This window comes from Juglans microcarpa x Juglans regia, chromosome 3D, assembly GCF_004785595.1.
Source record: "Juglans microcarpa x Juglans regia isolate MS1-56 chromosome 3D, Jm3101_v1.0, whole genome shotgun sequence".
NCBI classification, from domain to species: Eukaryota; Viridiplantae; Streptophyta; class Magnoliopsida; order Fagales; family Juglandaceae; genus Juglans; species Juglans microcarpa x Juglans regia.
Window position 1 is genome coordinate 36905634 of NC_054598.1, and position 26631 is coordinate 36932264.

Sequence of the window (26631 nt, forward strand, 5' to 3'; positions counted from 1 at the left end):
TGTATGGAGTTTCTTCTACCTACAAGTAATATTTAACCAAATTATATAAAGATCGATCTCACACGTACACGTGTAGATTGATCAGATGGAAATCATTTATATATATATATATATATATATATATATATTGGAGATCAGACAGTGTAACTCAAATATCTTTAAGTCTATTAACATAATAGCCTTGATTTGACATATCTATCTCTCTTTATTTGCCTTTAGTGTGCATTGTGTGATTTATTTAGTTTCATATCAATTATATCATATAAGTTTTTTTTGTCTTTCTAAATTTACATAGTCACATGATTTTTTTAATTTATTTTTTCTCATTTGGGTCATTCACGACTTCATTGAGTTCCTTGCCTATCATCTGTACATAATCTTCCTTTACAATTTATGAGATGTTTTTAACCACATATTAATCAGTTAACTAGTTAGAAGTTTCAAAATAGTTTATCTAATGATTAAAACAAATCTGAAAAATTCTTGCATATGAGAGGTAGTAGATTTATCTAACTAGATGATTGATGAGATAATAGATTTATCTAACTAGATAATTGATGAGACGTTTCTAGCTAAAGAGATATAGAGGGTATGTGAAGAATTTATTTTCTTTTGTGAAGAATTTTATTTTCTTTTGTGAATAATTTATTAGTTATTCCCATGTTTTTTTTTTTGTTCACTTATTAATAGTAATATACAATATACAATAAAAATTTAACGACTTTTATATTATTAGATACTTTTTCAATTTTATTCTTGATCTATAAATTTTTCTTAAAGATTAAAAAAATGAATAAGCTGAGAACAATTGTATAATTTTATGACGTATAATTATTATTTTTATATAGTCACGTGCAAAAAACACATATTACTTATACTGATACATATTGCATACTTTGCCGATCGCCTCCTAGACACCAAATACTAATTCCGCCCCCTATATATATGGGATTGAGCGAGCACAAGGAAAACTTTTATAGAGATTGTGATGAGTATATCCACCGTTCCAAGGGACATGCTCTTAATCCAAGGCAAAGAGACTGGAGCAGATGCCAACCATGGCAATCCACAAAGGTTTAAGCTATGGACAATGCTATTCTGCTGCCTATCATTTATCGCTGGGCGTGCCGCCCAGTCTATTTTTTTTTGTTTTTTTGTTTTCATATTTTTTTAATACATTTTTATTTTTTAAAAAAGTAAAAAAATATACCAATACACTTAAAATTACTTCCTTAATCATTAAGTAAAAAATAATAATAATAAAAAAATAAAAAATGATTAATAGTCAAAACAAGTGAACAAATCAAGTGGACAAATAAACTTTTCTCTTAAACTATTCCTCCAACACTAGTTCCCAGTAAAACCTGAAGATCTTGGGATATGTCTCTTGTATTCACGAATAATTAATGTCTTGTAGGTGCCATTTTGAAGTTTTGAAAATCTTTGCACCTGTTTGGTTAGGAGAAAATAGCAAACTGTTTTACTTCATTCTCTGACTACTGGAAGCTATCGAGGAATAATACCGTTTGATTATTGTCCCACTGCTTGGCATTATGTGTGTGTAGTCATCATGATTCCCCTCTTGTTGATGTGGTCTTTTGACCCCCTTTTGCCCCCTGTTTTCCCTCTCTCTCTCTCTCTCTTTTTTCCTTATGTTTGAGTATTCACTGTACCGTAATTCACCGGGTGAAGTCTTGGGACAAGATGTTAACATTTACGTTTACTGCGTACCATTTAATCTGAAAAGTAATGATAAATATATAACACTTTATACAATATTTTTTACAATACATATTATAAAATAAGAGTATTTTTATAAAATGATGTTAATTTTATAAAGTATTTTATAAAAATATCATTAATTTTAAAATATTATTGTATAAAGTATTGTGTATTTATTATTTTTATAATCCGAATCCAACTGCTATTGAACGACAAGAATAGTGTAAGAACTTCAACTAAATTACCACAGAAAAGTAGGTCCAGCGACATTAGTCTGCTAACTTTCAAAGCAGATTGGATTCCAGTTCCCTACGGTAACGAGACACAAGTTTTCAGCTTTGGGACTTGCATGCGCCCCCCGTCCTTGTTTGGATATAGTATAGAGGAATACTATTTTTCAAATTTTTTTTTATGTGTTACGTATGAATCATTTGATAACATATCAAATGGATTATAAAAAGATGATTTTTTAAAAAAACATTGATAGTTAAAAAGATTCAATTTTTATTTTTCTATAGAATGTAATAATATTAGAGGTGTTGTGATATTATTTCAACAAACCCCAATCAATTTTCTCCTTAGAAATGTTTTTCTTCGTTGTGAATTTTTTCATTTCCGATCATGCCCGCGAACATATTATATTTTAATGATTGATTTATAGAGATATTTAGAGAATGCCACCCTTTGTTGATTTTTGCTCATAGAGAAAAACTTTTTTTTTTTTTTTTTTTTATTTTTTTTTCCTGCAATTTTTATTTATTTTTGTTAAATTCTCGTAGAGACAAACTTGACTGTTGCAAATGCAGGCTGCGACCATGTATAAAGGCCAAAATCTAATCATTTGAGCGGTGGCAGGAGATGGGTTTCACATTATATTCACATAATATATTTTATAATAAGGATGTTTTAGTAAAATGATATTATTTTTATAAATTAATTTACAAAACTAACATTTATTTTAAAATATTATAAAAAGTGACGTGTCTTTCTTTACCAAAGTACATGGATTTTATTCTTCCGCTTCAAAGAAACAAAACGAAGCTGAAATGAATGGACACGGAGGATGACAACTGTACCAACAAGCTGGTGAAGATGCAGAGGGACAAGTATGCAGTCATGTTGTTCAAATTGCATCCGTCTGTTTCATGTGCAGATGTAATAGAAAAAGCCTAGCACTTTTTTTTTTTTTTTTAATCAACTGATGTGTATAAAATGATTGGCAATATTATTTTTAATCTGATTTAATTTCAAGCGGTATAGTAGATTATAAAATTATTTTTATTAAAAATAAATCTAACGTATTATATAAAATCACGTCAGGTTGTAATTTTATTTTTATAAATTTTTCTTATATTTATAATTTTTTTATAAAAATATTAATTTTATATATTGCATTATAAGATATTTTATTATAAATGTTTAAAATGTATTTAATATACAACTAAGGTTATCTTGGATTTAATAGGTACCTTTGTTTTATAAAATATTCTTTTCACAAGTCACTATTTACCATCTTATACTTCACATTTTGTAAAAAATACTCATACATGATATATTTTATAAAAAACATTATATACTGTATAAAAAATTATAAATGTAGAATGTGTGATACAATAATTGATTTATAGTAAAACTCTTATTTTATTATCATATTGCCGAAAATCTAATGACACCTAATTTTTTGTCAAATGTAATTGTGTATGTCTATCCAAAACTCAGGTTGATTGAAAAAACAAGTAACAGCCAACTGCTTTAATTCATGTCATGTGCCACCACACAACCAAATTTCCTGGGACTCCAATTCTCCATCCGTTCTAACCCCCATTCTCGTCTCTCCGATCGACTCTGTCCTCGCCTTCTGGCTTCTTCTGCATTTTCCTCTCTCGGTCTCCCACCTACCGGACCCAAAAACATCTGTCTCTTTCAAATAAGCTCCCTTCATCTAACCCCACGCAAAAAAAAGACCTCACTTTGCCTTCAGGCCTTCCTTCCCATTCATCTGTAAAACGTATTTACTATTTAATCTCTCTTTTGAGACTTTAGTTTCGCATGATACTCCTTGTATTGTATTTCATTTTATTCATTTTTCGGTTTCTTTCTTACTTGATTTCTCTCAGATCGGAATTCCATGGAGTCTGATCCTGAGCGGCTCACGCTTTCGTCTCTCGGAAAGGTTTTCGACTCCCTTATGCTCCAAAACCCATTTGCTTTATTTGTTTTGAGAACTTTTCTTTTGGGTTCTTTATTTTTGGTCTGTTTTGGGTACCAAGAAAGAAGTGCGAGGAAAAAAAAAAACAGAGGGTTAAAAAGTTGGGAATTTTTCTGAATTCGAGGCGGTTGTTGCATTCTAGGAGGAAACATGAGATGAGAAAAGAACGAGAAATTAGTTTCCATTGAGGTGAAAACTTGGGTGTCAAGTTGTTACTCTTTTTTGCAGACCATTATTGTCAGAGATGATAATGAAAAGTTTTAGAAAGTTCTCTTCCTTTTTCCTTGTTGCTTTCTTAGAAACACAAAGAAAAGGGAAAGAAAATTTCGTTTGTTTGTAGTCTTTGAGATTATTTATGAGGTATATCCAAACTTCAATTAAGATACCTATATTCGTGTTATTTTATTTCTATAATTTTTGAAAGCAAAGAAAGTGCAAGAGAACAAAGAAAAAGAGAGAGAAATTCTAAATTTACTCCCTCTTTGATACATAAGATTTTGTTCAAGTAGTTAATTATTTTAATTCTTTTTATTAGGTAGGAAAGTCCTCGGGTGAGATTGGCGGTGCTGAGGAGCCTCTTCTTAATGGCGTTCACAGTTCTGAACACTATTCTGTTCTTGCCTCAATTCTCCCGTGAGTAATCATCGAACATCTTTTGTAAATTTTTTTCTTCCTCAAAATTTGCAGTTCTAAGTTGCCATGTCTCTATGTATATGTGTGACGTCCCAATGGGAGGTCCAAATCTTATGACCTATACTTCAAAAAGACTAGTCAATGATACAATTGAAGCCCCATTGAAATCTTATAAAGAGCAAGAACTTCTCATTCCCAAGTAATGTTTGATCTCGTACACCACCACGTACTCATTGGGTAAGTCCATCGTAGGTGGACGGCTCAAGTCCCATATTTCTGGTTGAGATAGACTCTGATACCATTTTTAATGCTCCAATGGAAGGCCCAAACCACATGGTCTATACTCCAAAAGGACTAGTCAATGGTACAATTAGAGCCTCATTGTTACCTTATAAAGAGCAAGAAACAACCTTACTTGAACATGATCTGTTCTATAGGTTGTACATCTATTTCCTTGAGTTCTAAGGAGACAGGAATCCAAGTCTGGTTGATGAACCATGATCGTGCGATCAGAGCGTGAATAACAAATTCGCGGTCTTTGGACCATTGAATCAGTAGATGATTGTTCTCAGCTACCCTTCCAAATGGCTGCGATGGTCGCACGGTTGTATGATAGACTTCCCAAATCTTATCTATTTTGCGCTCTGTTTGATTTTATGTAGTTTACTTATAAAAAAAATAAAAAATAAAATAAAGAGCAAGAACTTCTCATTTCCAAGCAATGTGGAATCTTATAAACCATCTACCCTTATCCTTATCATATGGGATATCACAATATATATTCATATCTAGCGCAATATAAACACAGCATGGAAAACACAAGAAAATTTCGATGATGGGGAAAACCGACCAAGTATGTTTTAGATTTTACTCCATTGGGCGAGTAATTTGAATGAAAAAATGTCATCATGAATATTGCCATCAATGTAAGAGGACTTGGATTTTTCAGCTGTAATAGAACCTGGATTTATCTATATAGATGGTCTAACACCTCCGAGTATATATGTTAATCGTGCAGTAATTAATCAGTTAACAATTTGTGCCTGGTGTTTCTAATACAAATTCACAATACTTAAAAATATAGTTTATGCATAATGAAAATTCTTAGTCACTGTTATGCTGATTATGGAAAGCCCTTGTAGGAGAATTGTGCTAAAATCGGAGTGTCTGGGTGTTTTTTTTTTTTTTGGGGGGGGGGGGGGGGGGGGGGGGGGGGTTTAATACCGTGTATTGGTACATCTTTAACTTTGCAGCTATCAATTTGTAGGGATCGAGATGATATATATAGCCAGTGCTGAAATGTATGTTGTGACAAATTTTATTCGATTCTTTCTTTGAGAAACATAGAAGCCAAGTTTGAAATTTCATCCCTTGCTTGACATGCAGGCTGGGTACCACCAGACTGGTGTATTCATACCCTATTAATAGCAAGCTATCAAACTGATTGCTCTTAAAATAGATAAATATGCCTATTAATGCGTATCATGATATTTTCAGTTTTCTCTTCCCTGCTCTCGGAGGACTACTATATGGCTATGACATTGGTGCTACATCTTGTGCTACAATTTCTGTAGAGGTATGCTTTTAATGAACTGTAGCAGAATTATCATGCATATTGCCTTGCCTAGTCTCTTTCTTCTAATAAAAAAAAAAAATCTCAATAATCATAATAGCAAAAAATGAGGCATCATATATTTCCTTGCTCTTAGGATTGACTAATTGCAGCTTATTATGGTAATTTTCTCTTTTTAGAACTCATAGTTCAAATTAATGACTTTTCCCCCCCCTGAATAATCAAGTCAAGTTAATGACATTCTTTTTATCCTGAATAACCTCCGTGTTTTCTTGCAGTCAGCCACATTGAGTGGAGTATCGTGGTACAACTTATCTTCTGTGGAGATTGGTCTCGTAGTGAGTTTACAACTGAGCAGTTCTTTATATTTTTGTATTCCTCTGAGTGAATACTAGAAGTTGTTTCTTGAAATTTGTCCGCTGTTAGGGAAAATGAATGCACCCTTGTTTTGTTTCTAATTGCATGGATGCTGAATTTTGCAGACTAGTGGCTCGTTATATGGTGCCTTGATTGGCTCTATCTTGGCCTTTAATGTTGCTGACTTCCTAGGTTAGTTTATCTATTACAATATGATCTATGCATTTGATATCTGTGATATTCCCAATGTCTTGATGAAGTTTAAATGCTGAATTTGAATCAAAGGAAGAAGAAGGGAGTTGATTGCAGCTTCTATATTGTACTTTGTGGGAGCTCTTGTAACAGCATTAGCACCTGACTTGGCTGTTATGGTCATTGGACGCTTTGTGTTTGGCATAGGAATTGGACTGGTAATAAACATCACGTGTATTTCATTTTATACAAATCAATCTATGTAGACTTACACCCACGTATGTACACATACAAATTCCAATATATTAATTTATGCATCACCTGTCCATGTTGGGCAGCCATCCCATATTAAAACGAATATGCATATACCTTATTTACCTTGGTCCTTGGACGCTTCCTATAAACTCCAATTAAATCACCACGTGTATGCACAACTAGGCACATATAATGAAAATGTCGAAATCCCTTAAATATTTATGCGAAGCCTTTAATCATAAAAAATAATGGTAAAATTTGTTGTCCCTTTTCAATTCAAAGTGTACACATGGTTTTCTCATCTTTGGAAACGTTAAGGTGGGAAATTGGGAATAGATTTGCAAATGAAAGGGGCAACTAGGAAAAGTGAATATCTCTTTGCCTATGATATGAGTTTATCGTTAATGCATTATTGAAGAAATAGATGTCAATATATATATATATATATATACATATTTTCTTTTCTATTTTTTGCTTTTTTCTCTTTTATTTATATGTGACACTTGATTCTCAGTATCTTCCTTTTTAGGCAATGCATGCAGCTCCTATGTACATTGCTGAGACAGCTCCTAGTAAGATACGCGGTCGTCTAATCTCTTTGAAAGAGTTCTTCATAGTTCTTGGGATGGTTGTAAGTGCTTCAACTTTGAACTGAGGAAGAATTTGTTTTAGGGTGTGCAGTACATGAATTGAAGCCAACAAGAGCTGTCTTGGATTTACCCATAACTTTTCTGTCTCCTCAATAAAGACATCACATACATATTTGATTACTGTACCTGCTTATAGTCTATATAATGGTAAGCACCTGCAATCTTGTGCAGGCAGGTTATGGAATTGGTAGCCTTTTAGTTGACATTGTTGCTGGTTGGCGCTACATGTATGGAGCTAGTTCCCCCTTAGCAGTGATCATGGGAATTGGAATGTGGTGGCTACCAGCATCACCTAGATGGCTACTTTTACATGCTATACAGGGAAAGGGCAACATGCAGGAATTAAGAAATCATGCAATAAATTGCTTGTGCCGGCTTAGGGGTCCAGCTATTGGTGACTCAGCTCCTGAAGAAGTGGATGAGATACTGACTGAGCTTTCATATTTTGGTGATAACAAAGAATTGTCTCTCAGGGAAATGTTCCAGGGAAAATGCTTGAAAGCCCTTACAATTGGTGCTGGATTAGTCTTGTTTCAACAGGTATTTTCATTAGTTAAAAGGATCAGAAGTAATTGCTACCAACACTGACTGATACGTGCCATTAACTTGATGACAGATCACTGGGCAACCGAGTGTACTGTACTATGCTGCATCAATCCTTCAGGTACCTTTTGATTTAGATCTAGGGTTGTACTTGGATAATGACAGTAAGGACCTGTTGGGAACGCAACTGTTCTTAGATATTCTCAGACTACTTCACTACTATTAATAGATATTCTGAAATATTCTTATTATCCAAACGAGCCCTTATTGTATCCTTACTGGGTCAAGTGTACTTAACTCATAACCCAATGGCCTTGTAGAGTGCAGGATTCTCTGCAGCATCTGATGCGACACGCGTCTCAATCTTACTTGGGTTATTGAAGGTGACATTTCTTTTTTCTTGAATAACTGGATCCTTGTTAGATGCATATTTAGGTAGTTATGTCATTATCCTAGAAATTTCATAATATTTGAAATTGGTGACTCAAATATCTCAATTCTCTTGTTAATGCACAAAATATTTGGATAAATTACTTCAACTTCCCTTGAATTTTATAAAAATTTACGCACCACCCTCCCAATAGATTTATTTTTGGCATACACTTCAGTTTAACCCATTTCTTATACAAAGACAATTTGTTAATGTTACCATTATAATCATATGAAATGCCTAAAATACCTCTAGTTTTGTTATTATAAGATTACCAAAAGTCTTTTTCTCTCAGATTTTGTCCTCTTTCCTCATGATCAAAGTATATTTCTATTTTCTTTCTTGAAATGGAGTATGCTTCCTAATCTTTTGTCAAAAGAAAAAGGGAAAGATCATTGAGTTACATCTTTTTATTGATAGAATCCACTGATATGGACTAAACTGATATTAAAGATACAAGGGAGATAATAATTTCTTCCCAAATTGAAGGAATGTTGGAGTATCCATCTATGTTTTCATATTGCCACCCATTTTGTATTGTCAATTGCTGATAGAAGGTAGAAGTGGCTCTAGTTTTGTGGAACCATAGGTAATTGAGGTTTTATCTATGCTTCAAACTACCATTAAGTTTCATCCTAATTACTTTTTGCTCATCAGTGTGAGGAATATATGTATGTACGTTGTTTAACTTGAAATTTATCTCATAGAGGGTGATGAATGTTATTGTATGTGTTCTTTTGTTTCGTGTAGTTGATCATGACTGGAGCAGCCGTTCTTGTAGTTGATAGACTTGGGAGGAGACCTTTATTACTTGGAGGTGTATCTGGGATGGTAAGTCCGTACGTCTCCATTTGGATGTTTGGTTGGTTGATTTTTCAAATCCAAAACATTGAGATGAATGGAGGCAACATTTGACACATGCATACTGAAAATTGCATGGCCATGCTGTTGTCACATTTGATCCTTGTTTTGAATTACTTGTCTTTAAACCACACCGGGGGGGGGGGGGTGGGGGGTGGTAAATGGAGGTTCCTTAAGGTGGGGAGAGAAAGTAAAAAAGAGGGGAATTTAAAGGCATGGCTGTTCCAATTTTCTGAAAAATGGACCTCTGAGCTAATTATTTGGAAGGCAAATCATATTAATGCTCTGTGTAACAGGTTATCTCTTTATTCCTTCTGGGGTCCTATTACCTTTTCTTGGATGATGTACCTGTTGTGGCGGTAGTTGCTCTGCTACTCTATGTTGGGTGTTACCAGGTAAACAGAAATTTAATTTTATTCCCTAATGATGTTCTCATCCCAGAATATTGTACAGTGCATATATCAGTTTCTGTACATTTGTTGGTGAAAATTCAGATATGCAAAATCTTATGTATGTCTCATGTTTGAGGATATTCCATTAGTTAATAGTGAAGACCCTTATTGTAGTGCAGTAGTGGTAAGAATTTTTTAATTATTGGCAGATTCCCCCATCTGCTATTCTCTTGGTAAAAGAAATAGATATTTCCTGATCTTTACCTATGAAAAAAATAGATCTTTCCTAAGCTTCAATCAGAGTCATGAAAATGGTCAAATTTCAAATATGTTTCATTCTTTAGCACATAGCAATGTCATTCTTGAAATTGATCTTGCAGATATCCTTTGGTCCTATTGGTTGGCTAATGATTTCAGAGATCTTCCCATTACGCCTTAGAGGGCGAGGACTCAGCATTGCAGTGCTTGTGAATTTTGGTGCAAATGCTCTGGTGACATTTGCGTTCTCTCCTTTGAAGGTGCTGAAGCCTTTCAATTATTCTATTTTCCAGCATATGTTCTTTAAATTTATAGTGTTAACATCATATGGAATTTGTTCTATTAAGGCCTCGTTTGGATTCAGAAAGTGTTTCATCTCATCTCATCATTACAACTTTCCCAAAATTTTGCACAAAATATAATAAATAATTTAACTTTTTCAAAATGTTTTTTTCAACTTTCATCTTTTATCTAAAACCATCTTATTTCATCTCTGAATCCAAACTAGTTCTAAGTAGTAAGACAGTCATCAAGATTACCGGAAGATGCTATCCAAGGCATATCACTTTTATTTCAGATACATGTGATAATCTTATAATCATCGTTACTTATTTGTCAGCTTCCATGACTATCCATATACTGCATTTGATTGAGAATGTGATTGCGTCTTTGATACTTTTAGCTGATTTAGTCATTGGCACCAAGAGAATCTGGTTTTCTTGTCATCTTAGCCTTTCATGCTCTGTTAGTCTGTTATGGCATCATTGATCATAGAAATTAGGTGTTTTTTCTTCCTTAAAAAAACTGTGCCTTATGGAAACACACATGGGTGCCTGGGCGAGCACACACGTCTATAGAAGTACTGTTTCTCAAACCTCGTGGGGTTATCAACTATACCCGGTGGTTTTTGCAAAAAAACCTCTCCCCGTGGGCTTTGAATGTTCAGATTTTTTTCTATGTAACTAAACCTCGAGCCCTTTTTGGGTGGTGCTATAGGTAAAGCTAAATCATGGTTACTATATTTGTTTTACATACACATGCACATGCTGACGTGCACACAAACAGATAAATTCCTTGTATTCCTTATCATGCCGTACCATTCTACCAGTCCATTGATCTTCACACTCTTCATTAAATTTGCATGATCACCAGTAGATTCTTACCATTATCATTTCACGTTTGATTACAGGCGTGGCTGGGAGCTGGAATATTATTTTATGCATTTGGGGCAATTGCTGTGTTATCTCTTATCTTCATATTTTTTGTGGTACCAGAGACAAAGGGGCTTACTCTCGAGGAAATCGAAGCGAAATGCCTTTAGGATTTTTTGCTTCCATTTCCTCATATTGAGGTTTTAATTTAAACCCCGGATTAAGAAATCCCTCCACAATTTCAGATATGCAGGGAGAAACCATATGCTGTATGTAATCAAGTCGTCGTCTGTAACCAAACAATAGTCACAAGTTGAAACAGATGTTTTTATTCTGTTCCTATCAGAGCGTAGGAACAGAATTTACATGTCAATTTTATTCCCTAAGATATGCGTTAACAATTCTCTTTTATTTCCCTCTTATTTATAAGTTTACTATTATATAATATATGTTGTTGTTGTTGCTATTATTCTTATACTCCCTCCCAATTAAATTGTTGCCAATCTACTTGTATGCAAAGAATATGTTGAATAATTAAAAATATTCTAAGTAAATTTTGAAATAACTTTTGGAGAATTTTAATAAGGGTAACTCTTTTTTGGACTTATAATAGACCTTTTAATTTCTAGGAGACACTACATGATGAAAGACCTTTTCTTGCTAGGCTTGATTGAATGCGTGAATTTGACGAATAAAAATGATTTCTCTTTTTTCCCTCAAGTTTAGCTATTGTATTATATTACAGTGGATATGATTTTCATCCCTACATTTTAATACGGAATCATCTCCAAAGATTCAATATTTGAGTGATATTATTGAACTAATTTAACTTAAGAGTAATATTAAATACATTCTTAGGATGTAAGTCTCGCGCACTTTTTTAAAAAAAGTAATGTTACATACAGTTGTGGAGTGTACAAATAATATGCAATCATTTTGAAAAAGATTGGAGTTTATTATTAAAAAATTAATTTTTTTTAAGTGGGTCTCATATTTATTCATTTTTTTTCAAAGAGATTGCGTAACGCTTGCACACTTTACAACTGTAAGTATCATTTCTTTTTTTCAAATGGAGTGCACAGACTTACACATCCTAAAACTATACCTAACATTACTCTAACTTAACAAGATAAAAAAAAATGAAAAATATTATTATATAGCTATTCTGATCAAGTTTTAAGTGTATCTTAACGAGTAGAGAAGAAATTCAATATAGATTTATTTCTTAACAAAACTTTGTCAATAAACAATGTAAAAATACTGGGTGATCTGGGTCCTAAAACATGGGCTTAGGCCCGACTTAAAATTAACAAGAGATCCGAGGTTAAAGGGATGAGAAGGGCCCAGCAAAGCGGCAAAGCCTAAGCCCGCCTAATCAACAACAGGAAAGAGCAACCCTAGAGAGAAATAAAAGGTTTGCGGGAGTGAAGGACAGGGTTTTGGAAGGAAGATGGCGAAGTTCAACGTGGTGCAGAAGAAGCGAAGAGCTCAAATAGCGGATAGAAAGAGAGCGATTCATGGAGATCCTGTTACTGGGAAGCTCAAGACTAGGCCCCAGTCCCTCTCTGTCTCGGGCAAACGCAAGCGCAAGCTCTTGAAAAAATGGCGCAGGGTACGGCTGCTGTCTCTCTCTCTCTCTCTATATATATATATATATGTATTTTATTTTGATAAAACATAACTAATAATATTAATTAGAACTATTCAGATACTGAGAGAAAAACTGGGGTGGGTCAAAACCCTCGTGAGACCAATACAAAGAGTTATGAGTGACTGGGTCTCGCGATAGGCTGACAGTTTGAGAAGTGTTTGCCACCCTTTGAGCCAAGCTCATGTGCCATTGAGTTGGCACTTCAGGGAACATGAAGAGAAGTCCATTCATTAAAGTTTCTGAGTAAAGTGAAGCAGTCTTCTAACAAAGTTCTGATGGGCCAGTCTGCTTCTCATGATTGCTTTGTTAGTGCATAATGGACTATAAGTGAGTCCCCCTCGAGAATAACATTCGTGGCTTTGAGGAGCAGAGCTTCTTGTATGGCCAGAAGAGCTGCTTGAGCTTCACCTTGTAGAGGGGTGGACTCTGCAGTGCTTTTGACCCATGATTGAATGATGTCCCCATTATTTTTTCTGCGTACTCCTGCTATGATGGCGTATCTCTCTCGGACTGCTGTGTCAAAGTTGAATTTGAGGAAGTTGGGGCGTGGGGGTTCCAAACTGCCGTGATTTCCTTTTTTTGAGATCAGGCATGTGAGTATTCTTGGGCTATTCGTGTGAGAAGCTTTGCATTTTCGAGGGCTGAGGGGCTCGGTTGATTGTTGTTGGCTTTGTTGTGAAACATCCCAGATGGTATCAACAGCTATAGATGGAAAAACTTGGAAGGGTTGAATTTGGTCTTGAGGTTTAGGGTTGGGTTGGGGAAGATTATGGTTTTGGTCCAATTGGTAATGGCCCAATGGGTTGGTTGGAGAACATTTGAATATTCCGTCTCTATAATTATATTTGAACCCCAAGGGGTTGGCCCAAGTGGTGAAGGCCTTGGTCTTGGGGTATCACTCCCTTCAAGATCCAAGGTTCAACACCTCATGGATGCAAAAATCATTTGGAGTCACACCTCCTGTTGAAAATTCAGCAATTTAACCAGTTCCGTGTAGGAAACTTCCGAGGGTGCGGTGCATGAGACCTGAGTTTACTCTGCAGGGTGGGTCTGAAAGGCCCTGCCTTTGAGAGGTTTCCCGACATAAAAAATAAATAAAATTATATTTGTATGTTGATAACTTTGAGTTCTGCTGCATAAATATATAATAGAAAAAGCAGCCCCTTTTAGATGCTTCTAACTTGTGGTTCGAGAACATGTACCTTATGCCGTGCATGTTGTGCAATTCTCTCTTTTTAGATTAATATTTTTTAAAAACAAATGTAGGACCAGAAGGAGGCTGTGGAGAAGGGTCTACTGAACATGGAAGATGTGGAAATGGCATCAGCTGAAGGTACCTCCAAAGCACCCTCACACACGCACGCACTTTTCGCTGAGCTTTTCTAATTCTTACCCTTGTGTTATATTTGTATACATCCATTTCATGATACACTTCATGTAACTTATTAATTAAAAAGAGGTGGTTTGCCAGAGTGGAGATGTTGCCACATTTTTCAAAATTTAAAAGTTCTTTGGTGTAAACGATACCTTCTCACTCCATAGTCCATAAATAAGGGATGAAGGATCAATTCGTGGGTTCAGCCCTGGTTGGGTGTTATAATGATTAAGGGATAAAGAAATCTATGGTTAGTGAGACATCTGTGGAGGTCTATTATGTAACTGAAATTCTGGAAAACATGGCATCTTATCATGGCTCCTTAGTGAGTGGCAAATGGCGACTTGATTGAATAAAGTGAATGGAGTGGCGACCACAACTAATTAGTACTTGAGTTGGGTGAAAATTGTTTAGAAACTTTTTGCAATTGATACTAGAGGCTTATAGGACTTTCAATGCTACTTATCAAAAAAAAAAAAAAAAACGACTTTCAATGTTTTTGGATTTTATACTTGCATGTGAACTAAAAGGGTGTCGGATGACCATGGCTCAAATGAATCTTCTAATCTTACTGTAGGAATGCTCATCATTAATGTGTTCTAATTTACCGAATGGTTATATAGATGGACTATATTTTGAAATAACTTCTGACTGGTCATCTCAAATTCATTCTAGTAATATCAAAGGACTTACCGATAACTCTATGCTTTGTTATTTGGATTGCCCATGGGCATTAATCTGATCTCAGTGGTGTAATAGCATAAGGCAGAGAAGCTAGGAATCAGTTGCTGAAATTGCACCATATTAGTTGGACGTATTTTATTTAACTACTTGGTTTTAGTTGAGGTGCCATTTACCTTTTCAGAAAATAAAATTCTATAAACATATAACTTTAAATTTTATATATATTTTCCTTTGCCTTATTTGTATTTGCAATATATATTTTCCTTTGCCTTATTTGTATTTGCAAGCAGAGGTTGGAGTTTCACATGTTCATAGTGAATTTTTGAGAAAATTTCAAATTTGTTGCTAATATTAGAACAGTGCTACAGGAGGTAGATAATTTTTATCTGCAATGCACTTGATGTTAAATTCAAGCTTTTACTAAGTTTATTTCCAGAAGCAGGCACATCTCAGGACACCAACAGAACACCAACGGCATTCCACATGAAGAAGAGTCTGAAACTTAAAAAACTAAAGCGCAGAGGTAAGAACTTCTCATACGGTGATTGTCTTTGCTGTTGTGCCAAGTTATTTAATTAAACCCCTAGGGGTTGACTCAAGTGATAAAGGCCTTGGTTTTGATGGTATGCTCCCTCGACAAAGTCTAATGTTTGAATCCTAGTGGGTGCAAACAATCTCTAGGGTCCATTAGACTCGGAGATTTTTCCCTTGAATTACCCGAGGTGCATTTGCGGGAAACTCATTGCCGAGGGCCTATGCACCCTTGAGATTAGTCGGGACGTTGTTTCCTAACACCCGGTGCCAATAACAAAAAAAATTATTTAATTATTTTTTTAGTTGCAATGGACCATTTGCTTGTAAATTATGGATTCATATCAGGTGCATGTATTACAGGTAAGGGCAAAGGAAAATCTTCTACATTAGCTGCAGCTGCTGAAACTTCCAGGGATGCGATGACAGAGTAAAATGATGAGAAAGGCATACGGGTTAACTCAATTTTTTGTAATGTTTCTGAGAACACGGGGCAGAGATAGTTTTGCTTCTTGTACCTATTTTTCCCTGCAAGATTCAATTCGCTGATAACAAGATAATGCTCCTTTTGTTGTTCTTATGATTATGATTTACAATGCGAGGAAGAAAAAGAAAACACGCTAGAAGAGGAAAATATAATAGAATTTGAGATGAAGAACAATATTTATCAATCTGATTAGATCTAAACTTGAGACTGAAATGTCTCAAAATCAATTTTGGGAGAAAGACCTGGTGCTATACATCAACCAAGTGCAAATCAAATGACACAGCAGAATTCTTTTTACAAGGCGTAATTCTTTTTTATTGTGCCAAAAAGCATATCAACACAGAATTACAATTTTCAATTTCAAAGCAGGTGGGAACGATTTACAGCCCAGTCTTTTTAAACTGGTTTTCTAACGACTAGAACTGGGCACTTGGCATTATGAACACAGTAATTGCTGACGCTTCCCAGAAAAGCCCTGTTCCAACAAACTTGCGTTAGTAATTGAACATGGCTAATGAATTAATTATTCGGCTTTTTTTGTTCGCATTTTTCATGATTAAAAATTTCAGAACATGATATTCTTCTATAATTTAAAAGAAAATAAATTCAATCAAGCAACGTAATCATGTAATTTAAATTAAAAATAAAAAGTATTATGCAAAAATATCAAGTTCTGAGATTTTTAGTCTAGATTAAAATGAAAAAAATAACTGAGTAGTAAATTAATAGTAAATGAGGTATAAATATATCATTACTCATGATAGTATGACAACATGTATTCTTGGACACAATCAAGACATGCCAACATATAAGTAAATAAATATATAAATAAGCAAGAAAACTCTCATATTTTTTTATATAAGAAAAAAGTTCTCATTTTTTTTAGAGCATCCTCGTTTGGCATAAGCATTTGGCCTTTTTACTCAATTTTAACAAAATTGACTTTCAGCTACAGAGATTCAGCATATTTGTATGGAACAGGGTGTAAGGTGATTCCGGATTGGTTATCTCTCTAACTTGGTGCTTCTAATTTTATCGGTTTTGGTCCAGTTTTTCAGTTTTGATATACTCTGTACTATATAATATAGTACATAGTATATTATAGTATATATTATAATATATAATATAGTGATATATTATAGTATATTATAATATATAATGATATAGTATTAATATAACTTTTAATACGCACTATATAGTATTAGTATAACTGTTAATATAATATATTATAGTGATATAAGATTTTAAATTTTAATATTATATTAATTAGTAATTTATCATATAATACAAAACTATTTTATCTATAATTATATATTATATATAAAAATTATATACAATATAAAAAATTATAATATATATATATATATATATATAAATATGAACCGAACCGATTTTGACCCGTTTTAAAAAAAATAAAACGAGTAACGGACCCAACCCTGGTTTACTTTTTCACCATTTTTTTTTTTACACCCCTATAAGGAACTTTGTCTCTAACAATAAATTAAAAACTATTATTTTCTGGGTTTTGCTACAAAGCCTCCAAAAACCACTGAAAACAACATGCAATACTCGTGAAAAGGACAGTTTGAAAATAAAAAGTAAATACATAAACCGAAAATAAACGAGTGATAACTCTTGGCTACCAACCTTGTAATAACTCCACGACTATGGCAGCCCAATACAAGTAATTGAATATTGAGCTTCTCAACTGCTGCACATATTGTCTCTTTAGGATCCCCAACTTCTGTCACCATTTCTGCAGGTATGATCTGTAACAAGGAACCAAAGAATATTACCCCAGCCTACTGCCCCAAAATAGATGAAAGTTCAACAATGGAACGCATGCCAATCTTCCTAAAATGGTTTAATATGTATGTCTTAAAAAATGGATTCAATCTGCAAAAAAGTACGTTCCAAGCTATGGATAATCTACAAGGTAAAGAGATGAATATGTTTTCACCAATTTTAAGATTGCGATTGCAGTGAATTATTTTCAGGTATTCTGTAAATAGTAGTAAAAAAATAATGAAAAAGTAATAATAAAATATTAAATAGTAATAAATAATAGTAAAATATAAGTAAAAAATAATAATAAAATAATAAACCGTAGTGAGATATTGCTTGTCTCGGTACCCAAAAGGGAAAGAATATCACCTATAGTGGGATAGAGGAGTAGAGTCTTGACAATTTTTTATAAGATCTACGAACCTGAAATGAAATTAGCCCTTAGGATTTGAATTGTCCAATCCGTTTAATCAGATAAGTGGAGTTGGGATTAACTCTTTATAAGATCTGAATTGGATTTGACAACAACTAAACCACCACACATTTAGAGCTGAGAGCTTTTGTCGAATTGCGAATCCAAAATAAAATTAGCAGATTAGGATTGAGGCTACTGATCTAATTTACAAGAAAAATGGATTTTTGTGGTCATCTAATTGCGGCGAAAAGATTATTTGTGATCAAAACTCACTCATTTTGACTGTAAATAGATATTTCGCTAGAATTAACTGATCACAAATAAATAATTTTCTTGCAGTATATATATATATATATATATATATATATATATATATATATATATATATATATATATATAAACTGCATGTTTAATTTAAAGTAGCTGATCTGTACGACGTTTAAATTTAACATGAACTCGAGAACCCGACATGACAACACTAAATTATATAGTAGCTGATCTGTACGACATTTAAGGTGAGATTGCTGCTCTATTTTTCCTCCTGTTTATATATAATCGCTATATATTGGACAATTTGGCTTGAAAATGAACCTATTTGAGGGGTGGGGAAGAGATTGTTCATGTCTAATAATATGCAAATTCTAGAGAAAACAATACCCCGTGGTTAGCGCACATCTCCTTAGCCTTCTCTAACAGAGCTGATGCAACCTTCTGGTGATTTTCTTGGATAGATCTCATCAACTCCGGAGCTGCAAAAAGGAGAGAGGGTGACAAAGAAAAGAAAAGAAAATAAAATAAACCCCATCTGTACAATATATATGTGATCTGTAGTACCTAGAAAATCATAAATATATATATATGGAACAAGCATGAGTATTAGAAAATCGGAGGGAGAGAGAGAGAGATCAGAGAAACATACGCGCAGCACCGAGAGTGGAAGCATAAGCGTAACCGAAGTCAACGATGGGCTGCACGGTAAAGATGACAAGGTCGGAATTGGCAATGGTTTCGCGAAGGTTGTCCAGTGCCCACTGGAGAGCGCAGCGGCTACACTCGCTCTCATCTATTGCCACCATCACCTTCTTCTTCCCAGAACTGCTCTTTCTCTCCGCCTCATTATCCATCTCTCTCTCTCTCTCTCTCTCTAACTCTTTCCGTCTTTCAGTTCTTCCGTCAGATCTTTGTATATAGTAGCGTGTTGTGGTCACCCACTCATCCTTCTAAATTCTTCTCCGATGCGCATTACCATAATGATTTCTCAATCAAACCAACTAAGAGTCAAAGTACTAGAGCTAGACATCACGCGTTGTCTGTTTGGTTTTTTGATATCCATTTGGATTAATATGACAAAGGTTTTACGTTATGTCGTACCACGTGGAGCAGACGCATTCACATATATAACAATAAACAGATCATGATCATCCTCTCTATGTGTTAGCTGCCCAGCTCAATGGACCCTTGCCTTAAATATTCATCTGCAACCTGGCCGTCATTACTAATATACATACATATATACATATTCATTTTATTCAACATGCATGTTACTAAGGCTCGGTTTGTATTCACAATCCATCTCAATTTATCTTAATTCATCTCAATTCATCTCACTACTATTTATTATTATTGATAAATTTTAACTCACAAATTTCATTACTATTCACAACCAATCTCATTACTATTCATAACTCATTTCAACTCATCTCCGAATCCAACCCACATCTAAGTAATAAAAAAATTTCATGTAAGGTGTACGTCACAATATCGTTGACATGACAGTATATATATAGGAAAGAAATGGGCAGCTAACGTAACGTGAAAGAAAACTGACCCTCCGGAAAATGAAAATTCATTAAACGACGATCGAGATGGAAAACACAACGTATCTTATCCCTAAATCTTGACTGAACATGTATATTGTACGTCTGTGGGCGTTAAGCAGCTAGCCGAAGTATTTTTTTAATTTTTTTTTTAATCTGTGGGCATGAAGACCATGCATCTAGATGTGACTGATGAGAGTTTGATGAATCCGTCATCTAGAAGCATGAAAACAAGATGCTGATGGATCAGGCTCGGAATCTTGGATTGAATTCTGAAACTGGCCACCATACATATATATAGCAGGTTATTTCAGTTATATGACATGAGTATATATACGTAACATTGCGTGTATATATATATATATATATATATATATATATATATATTCTGTTTTGCTGGTTGCACGGGACAGTACAAAACTAAATTATTTTATTTTATCTCATCTTATATAATCATTATAATTTTTTTAAACTCTTACACAAAATATAATATACAATTTAATATTTTCAAATCCCAAAATAAAAATAATATTATAATAATATTTTATTCAATTTTTAATAAAACATCTCATGATCTTATCCCATCTAAATTGCATAACCCAACGAGGTTAGACTACATAGATTGCTGCATCTCTTAATTCCTTGATTTTATGCACTTGGTAAAGTTGTTAGTTGCTACTCGTCTTTCTACATTTTCTAGAGCTAGTCCTGATGCTTTTCAGTAATTACGTTGGCTTGAAGTAGTTCTGTGTTTTCTAGTCTTGTCTTTGTAGTAGAAGATAAACCATGGTAACTACTAATGACGTTGGTAAATCAACAACTGTGTATTGTAGAGTACTGTTTCTTGGCATCTATTGATAGGGAGATTTATTTATTGATAGAACTCACCTGTGACAGACAAAACACCAATTAAGATTGGGTTTTATCTATAGTTTATATAATATGTCCCTTGACTAAAGTTAATTACTTATTTGAAAAAAAAAAAAAAAAACATGATGTGCTACCCACTTTTATATTTTTAGATTGTATTAATTTTTTTCATCTGTAATATTGAAATTATAATGCGCAAAAATCAAAAGCTTTTTGGCTGCAGGCTGCTGAAACTCGTTGCCCAGAGTTTCAAAACTTCAAAAGAGACTCACTGATTTCCCTTGTATGGCTGAGGTGACAACTTCATCATGAGTTGCACTGTTGCATGCTACAAGTACAAGGTGAATGGCCCAAGCTTCACCAGGGCTTTATACCAATTTGACTTAAAAGGTTTTCATTTATGGACTTGAGTTCCTTTGGTCATCAGTCTGATTCATTTTGCAACAATTTTACTCTTTTCATTTTTGGATGACTCCATCTTACTTACATATTGTGAGACAAATAATTTATACAAGTCTCAAATAGACAAGCCTTATATAAAATTTTATAAAAAAATAGATCCTACTTTAAAGAAGTGTAAAAAAAATTATTATTTATTAGTGAGACCCATTGTCTTATAAAAGGCTTGTATGAAGCTTGTCTATTTAGAACTTGTATCTAACATTACTCTTGTGCAAAATCTAGTTTGATGTCTGGTCTTATTTCATTTCATGGAATTTCTTTCAAGGCATGTAAGCTAAACATGCGAATTCTAATCATTCTGGGCTGAAGAAATTTTGAAGGCCGGGACGTGACCTTAGCAGTAGTATTGGTTTTTCTATATGCATCTTCAAAATCACATTTTTTAAAGATTGATTTTGTATATCAAGAAAAACCTTTACATTGGATTATGCATCTTTGAACCAAATAATAATAATATTATTTTAATTTTTATTTATTTATTTTATATATATATATATATTTTACAATTAGCACCATGTACTCAAAAATACAAATTCCATATATCTAAATATTACCAATTTCATATATCAAAATGACTAATTTTATTAATAAATATTAATATGTATTAAAAAAACATTTTGTATCATCAACTTAATACAAATTTCATATATCAAAATTATCTTAATAAAAATTCCACAAAGTTGATTTTAATAGATAAAAGAACGAAAAAACATTAAAAATAATGTTTAGAGAGTGAATAGTCTTCAAACTTGAAGAAGTACTATTCATAGCTATGTAAAAATTTAGAGATGCATAAGCCAATGTAGATGAATTTAAAGACATATTATGCAAATATGAAGATGAAGATAAAGATGAATAAGCCATTGCTAGTGCTCAGTTGAGTAAAGTGCCCTAATTTGCCAAAACCCATTTAAAAAACAAAAACAAAACATCAAGAAATCAAAGTAAAATTTAAAAGGGAAAGTATTGGGTCGAAGCCATGGGATAAAAATGATTTCAGGGGAGGGTTTCTATCACAATCTGATCTAATCAAGAATATTGCTTATGATTATTTTGAACCATCTTCACACAGAAACAAGAACTAGATCCATTTGGAAGCCCCCAGCTGTCTTGCTCATTATTTTGAAGCATATTACACGGCTTCTTAGAATAAAGGGTTCAGAAAGCCAGAAAGATTCCATAGACTCTCACTTCTTCAAATCATTGCAGAAGAAAATTGTTTGCATTAGACAGAAACAAATGAACTGCACAGACATGATGAAATCCTATAGAAAAGAATAGTTCTTTTTCAAGCTCGAACAAATTTCTTTGCTGAATTGTAATTTTTGGCTATAAGCTTTTTCCCTCCTTTTTACAAGGGAAAAACTTGAACAAACAAGCAGATAATACATACACCAATGGGTCCTCACACCTGAAATTCTTTCTAGGTATGGAGTGTCCAGTAAAATTAGTTAGAATCCTCATGGCGCATAAATTGAACAAATTTAGACCTCATCTCTGATGGAATACGGACAGGACGATAGTTTTTGTCAAGCCAAACTGCGGTAGCCTTTGCTTCCAAAATAGGCTGCATAAACATATCAAAAGTTACTGGGAATCTACCTTCAAGTGGTTTAGAATTTTGGTCCCTAAGGACTACAATAACAAACCTCTTGACTTGGCAGTTTGAAGATGAAGTGTTCAAAGTATAGCCGAGCAGCCGAAGAGCCAGAGACCCTCACCTTTACAATGAATCTGTCACCACTCTAGATGCACAGGAAACACCATGATATATATATATATATAATAAAACTCATATCAGTATGGTTATGGCCTTCAGCTATAAAGTATCAAGACCTAATCCTAGTGATCACTAACTGCAGCAAGCAAAAGGGCAAGGCATTCACTAATCCTTCAATCAAGTGAAATGAAATTTTGTGAAATAACTACTAATTTTAGGGCTTATCTAAGAGATGCAAAACAAAGTATGCCTATAACAATGCCCCACACTCAGCAATGTCAACTTAAATTTTTAATACCAAAGAAGTACAGCTTTCCCAGCTCTAGGCTAACATTTTTTAGACTTGCAAAACTATAGATTATAGCTGCTTCCAAAAGGAATTACTTGGACATTTTTTAATGGTAAAAGCACAGTGCTCCATGAATCATACCAAGCAGATTACAGTTTTAAGGCTATTAGAAACCATTCTTCTTTGCAAAAACATCTTAAGCTAATATATCACTAGCTAGACTGACATTTACATGGGGATAGGTATGTAGATAAAAGGTTTAGCGTGCTGTAAAGATCAAAGACATACTCTTAGAGGTGCAAGGAATTTGAGGGACAATTCTGATAGTGCTAATGCATCCCCTGTGCGGGCAACAGCATCAGCACTGATGCCAATCCTTTCCAAAAGTTCATGACGACCTGATTATTGTATCACATGGCAAGTCATCAATTTTTAGCAAATCAAAAGATGTTCAACGGTCATGAATGCTACAAAAAGTAGAAGAGCTGCTTTCAAAAAAAAAAAGTTGCATTGCAACACAAATGCTCACGAGAAATCGTATTGCACCCTTTATTCATGGTCAGCATCCAGTTTGAGGTATAGTGGAATGAAAAGGAGGAGGGTGAACTTTTGAAAGTAATCAAGCTTTTCCAATGATGGTGTGATACTGCATGGTTAGACGAGAAACGTCCTCTTTGGAGCCTAAAACCTTTTGCTCCAAGAATGAATGCCACAATAGTCAATTAAGTCAGTAATATTTCATCCTTTTCCTATATTTCATTTATCTAGAGTCATCGATGTTTCATAATTCTATAACTACTAGTCGTGGGATACAGTAGTGCTCATTGATTTTTTTGTTCAAATTATTAATAGAAAAATATTCTTTTGTTTATGGATTTTTATGTGTGTACTTTTGTCCAATCCAAATAAAAACTTGTTTATTGACTGAAATAGAAGTTATAGGCTTGTTCGTAGAAGTTAAGAGCGGAATATGTAAAAAAGTTTCTCATACTTCTAAGTTTAATAATTAAATTAAGTGCGATGACTTATGGAAGGCTTATATATCTAGATTTCTTTCCTTTTTTCTTCTTTTTTATCTTGGCCATAGTCCATGTCAATAACTCATACAATTGTTCACAGCTCTGAACATTCTTCTTTATTGTAGTCCTTTGATCCAATTCACCAAGTCTTTCCAAACCCAATTCTTTATAAAAAGCATATAGACATTGTCCCATAATCCCTAGTCTTCAACCTTCAACTTTCAGCCCTCAAGCCCACCACAAAACACGCAAAAATATTTCTCGGAACATCTCCTATGTCATTCAAGTCATTCACAGAACCTGGAAAGAACCTTTTCAAGCCAAGTTACATGTATTAGTCCTTGGAGAATGCTCGTCTAGAATTGACAGGGTTTACCCATAAGAGTTTTTGTCCACAGAGAGAGGAAAAAAAAATTGGTGCAATTATTCAGCTGTCACATAGGAATTGCAAGTATAACAATTTGGAACTAATTCACCCAGCGGTGTTATGCATTCATATATATGCACTTGCAGTTTTAGCAATCTCATAATTTTAATAAGGAATATGACAGCCTCAAGACTCCTAATTAATTTCACTCAATGCATGCCTCATCGACACAGAACATAACAATCAATTGCAAAAACTAACGTACACAATACCAGTTATAAGAAAACTTCCACATAGTTATGTTTGCAACCACAAGAAGCAGCCAAAATTGCATATTTTTAACACGAATCGTACAGAAACAGTCTCACCGTGCTGGCAGTAACTTGCATAGACAGCATTGTTCACTACTCCATACTGATCCAACTCGTAATCACGAACTTTGAGCTCAACTTCATAGAACACACCCATTCTCCAAAGTAACCCAATAATTGCAAAGCAATTTAGCGAAGTATGTTTAACGAAAAACCGAATTGTTGATGAAATTTAACAAAAAAATCTTTAAGAAATGCCGCAAAAAAGCTCCAATTAAAGACGAGAGCGAGAGAGAGAGAGAGAGTTGTGGGGTACCCTTGGCCACCTTTGAGATCCAGAAATGGGAGTGCGCTGCAGCTTCTGACGGAGAGGCGTGGTCGTACACATAGCTGCAAGAGGGGACGAGTCGAGGGAAAAACAGCCGACGCACGGCGGAGATGGACCCAAGCAGGCTTGAAACGTGAGGCAGAAATCGCCACGTGTGAGTGGTGGGCAAGTGAAGATGCGTGCAACTGCGACATGTGGTGTCGGAGCGGAGAAGCCGAAGCATTGGCGTTAGGATTCATGTCAACTGTCCTAACTGTTCTTTTCCGCCTTCATCTTTTTTTCTATTTTATTTTGTCATCTCTGTGACTGTACATATATACAGTGAGATTTCCCTAAAATGTTTGGGCCTAGGCCTTATGTATCGGCCCCGTATGATTGGCCTGATCTACTTTATCCACGGGCTTATATATAGATTGCTTTTTTTTTTTTTGGAAGTATATAGATTGCTATTATAAGAAAATTGTAGAAGCAACTATCTTCCCTTTAATTTCTCTCTCTACTTCAAACAAAGATAAAACATTAAATATTCATGTGAGGTTGACATTGTTTAGAATATGAAAAATAATAAATGTACTTAAAAAAAAAATTTACGAAAAACTGACTTCTCCGCATGTTAGTTATTGATATGCTGAAAATTATGAAACTTGAATTTTAAAATTTGAATTAAAAAAAAACTAACAAAATGAATTTTGAAGTAAAATTATAGGTAAAAATGTAAGTACATGTAGCACTACTTGTAGAATATTTATCATACATGAAACATTAAATGCGATACAACCATAATGCTCTATTTATCTGTTGATGAATTGAGTTGCATTTTGATGTTGAGCTGAGTTCAATTGAATTAAGTTCTTTATGAATAATAGTGAGTTGAGTAGTGGAGTGAGTTATGTAGGGCTCATCTAAACCGAGTTTAAAGTTTGTTTGGATGTTAAGATGAGTTTAATACTTTTTATGAGAAATTGAAAAAGATTGTAGGTCCTACGTATAAGAAGGTTTTGAGTTAGAATGAGTTTAATAATTTGAAAGTTGGGTGTTTGGATATTAGACTTAACTTAAAATTAGGCTGAACTTAGCTTAGTTGAGTTTGAGAATCAAACGCAGCCTTAGACTATCCATTTTGAATAGAGAAAAAAAAAAAATAGAAATGATCTCAATTCAAAAGACATAATGGATGAAGTTGAAGATTTCGCTTGGAATTGATCATAGTTATGTGATTATAAAGAGAGTTTTACATTATTATGAAATTTGTTTTTAGAAGCTATACATGTTCATATATATATATATATATTGA

At 33.9% G+C, this 26631-nt stretch overlaps 4 protein-coding genes and 1 non-coding gene across 5 annotated transcripts; 3 read left to right on the forward strand and 2 right to left on the reverse strand.

The window, feature by feature from the left end:
- The first annotated feature begins 3477 nt into the window (after positions 1–3477).
- LOC121255931 (D-xylose-proton symporter-like 2) lies at positions 3478–11635 on the forward strand. Its single transcript, XM_041156493.1, has 15 exons — positions 3478–3730; positions 3840–3895; positions 4467–4564; positions 6062–6140; positions 6416–6475; positions 6620–6686; positions 6780–6904; positions 7471–7572; positions 7763–8131; positions 8208–8255; positions 8455–8517; positions 9315–9395; positions 9722–9820; positions 10198–10335; positions 11265–11635. The coding sequence occupies exons 2-15, from the start codon at positions 3851–3853 to the stop codon at positions 11394–11396; spliced, it is 1506 nt and encodes a 501-aa protein (XP_041012427.1). The 5' UTR covers positions 3478–3730; positions 3840–3850; the 3' UTR covers positions 11397–11635.
- LOC121256788 lies at positions 4970–5183 on the forward strand. Its single transcript, XR_005939079.1, has one exon. It is a non-coding gene; the product is annotated as a small nucleolar RNA U3 (small nucleolar RNA).
- A 982-nt stretch (positions 11636–12617) lies between the features above and the next one.
- Positions 12618–16047, forward strand: LOC121254823. Its single transcript, XM_041154998.1, has 4 exons — positions 12618–12838; positions 14144–14210; positions 15379–15459; positions 15831–16047. The coding sequence occupies exons 1-4, from the start codon at positions 12677–12679 to the stop codon at positions 15899–15901; spliced, it is 381 nt and encodes a 126-aa protein (XP_041010932.1). The 5' UTR covers positions 12618–12676; the 3' UTR covers positions 15902–16047.
- A 71-nt stretch (positions 16048–16118) lies between these two features.
- Positions 16119–19386, reverse strand: LOC121254822 (universal stress protein A-like protein). The gene is made up of 4 exons (XM_041154997.1): positions 19074–19386; positions 18812–18903; positions 17602–17723; positions 16119–16429 (listed from the first exon to the last, which is right to left on the reverse strand). The coding sequence occupies exons 1-4, from the start codon at positions 19276–19278 to the stop codon at positions 16351–16353; spliced, it is 498 nt and encodes a 165-aa protein (XP_041010931.1). The 5' UTR covers positions 19279–19386; the 3' UTR covers positions 16119–16350.
- Positions 19387–22587: 3201 nt separating this feature from the next.
- LOC121254821 (acyl-acyl carrier protein thioesterase ATL3, chloroplastic-like) lies at positions 22588–25626 on the reverse strand. Its single transcript, XM_041154996.1, has 5 exons — positions 25326–25626; positions 25067–25167; positions 23601–23710; positions 22953–23048; positions 22588–22870 (listed from the first exon to the last, which is right to left on the reverse strand). Exons 1-5 carry the CDS (start codon positions 25574–25576, stop codon positions 22751–22753), a joined length of 678 nt encoding a protein of 225 aa, XP_041010930.1. The 5' UTR covers positions 25577–25626; the 3' UTR covers positions 22588–22750.
- Positions 25627–26631: the final 1005 nt, after the last annotated feature.

Coding starts and splice junctions, on each gene's coding strand:
- LOC121254822 (XM_041154997.1), bottom strand. CDS start 19,278: ATGGATAATGAGGCGGAGAGAAAGAGCAGTTCTGGGAAGAAGAAGGTG. Junction 18,904..19,073: donor TTCCACTCTCGGTGCTGCGC/GTATGTTTCTCT, acceptor TCCTTTTTGCAG/CTCCGGAGTTGATGAGATCT. Junction 16,430..17,601: donor AGTCGTGGAGTTATTACAAG/GTTGGTAGCCAA, acceptor TTGTTGGAACAG/GGCTTTTCTGGGAAGCGTCA.
- LOC121255931 (XM_041156493.1), top strand. CDS start 3,851: ATGGAGTCTGATCCTGAGCGGCTCACGCTTTCGTCTCTCGGAAAG. Junction 7,573..7,762: donor TCATAGTTCTTGGGATGGTT/GTAAGTGCTTCA, acceptor AATCTTGTGCAG/GCAGGTTATGGAATTGGTAG. Junction 9,396..9,721: donor TTGGAGGTGTATCTGGGATG/GTAAGTCCGTAC, acceptor TCTGTGTAACAG/GTTATCTCTTTATTCCTTCT.
- LOC121254821 (XM_041154996.1), bottom strand. CDS start 25,576: ATGAATCCTAACGCCAATGCTTCGGCTTCTCCGCTCCGACACCACATG. Junction 25,168..25,325: donor GATCTCAAAGGTGGCCAAGG/GTACCCCACAAC, acceptor GTTACTTTGGAG/AATGGGTGTGTTCTATGAAG. Junction 22,871..22,952: donor TCAAACTGCCAAGTCAAGAG/GTTTGTTATTGT, acceptor ATGTTTATGCAG/CCTATTTTGGAAGCAAAGGC.
- LOC121254823 (XM_041154998.1), top strand. CDS start 12,677: ATGGCGAAGTTCAACGTGGTGCAGAAGAAGCGAAGAGCTCAAATAGCG. Junction 12,839..14,143: donor TCTTGAAAAAATGGCGCAGG/GTACGGCTGCTG, acceptor AAACAAATGTAG/GACCAGAAGGAGGCTGTGGA. Junction 15,460..15,830: donor TAAAAAACTAAAGCGCAGAG/GTAAGAACTTCT, acceptor CATGTATTACAG/GTAAGGGCAAAGGAAAATCT.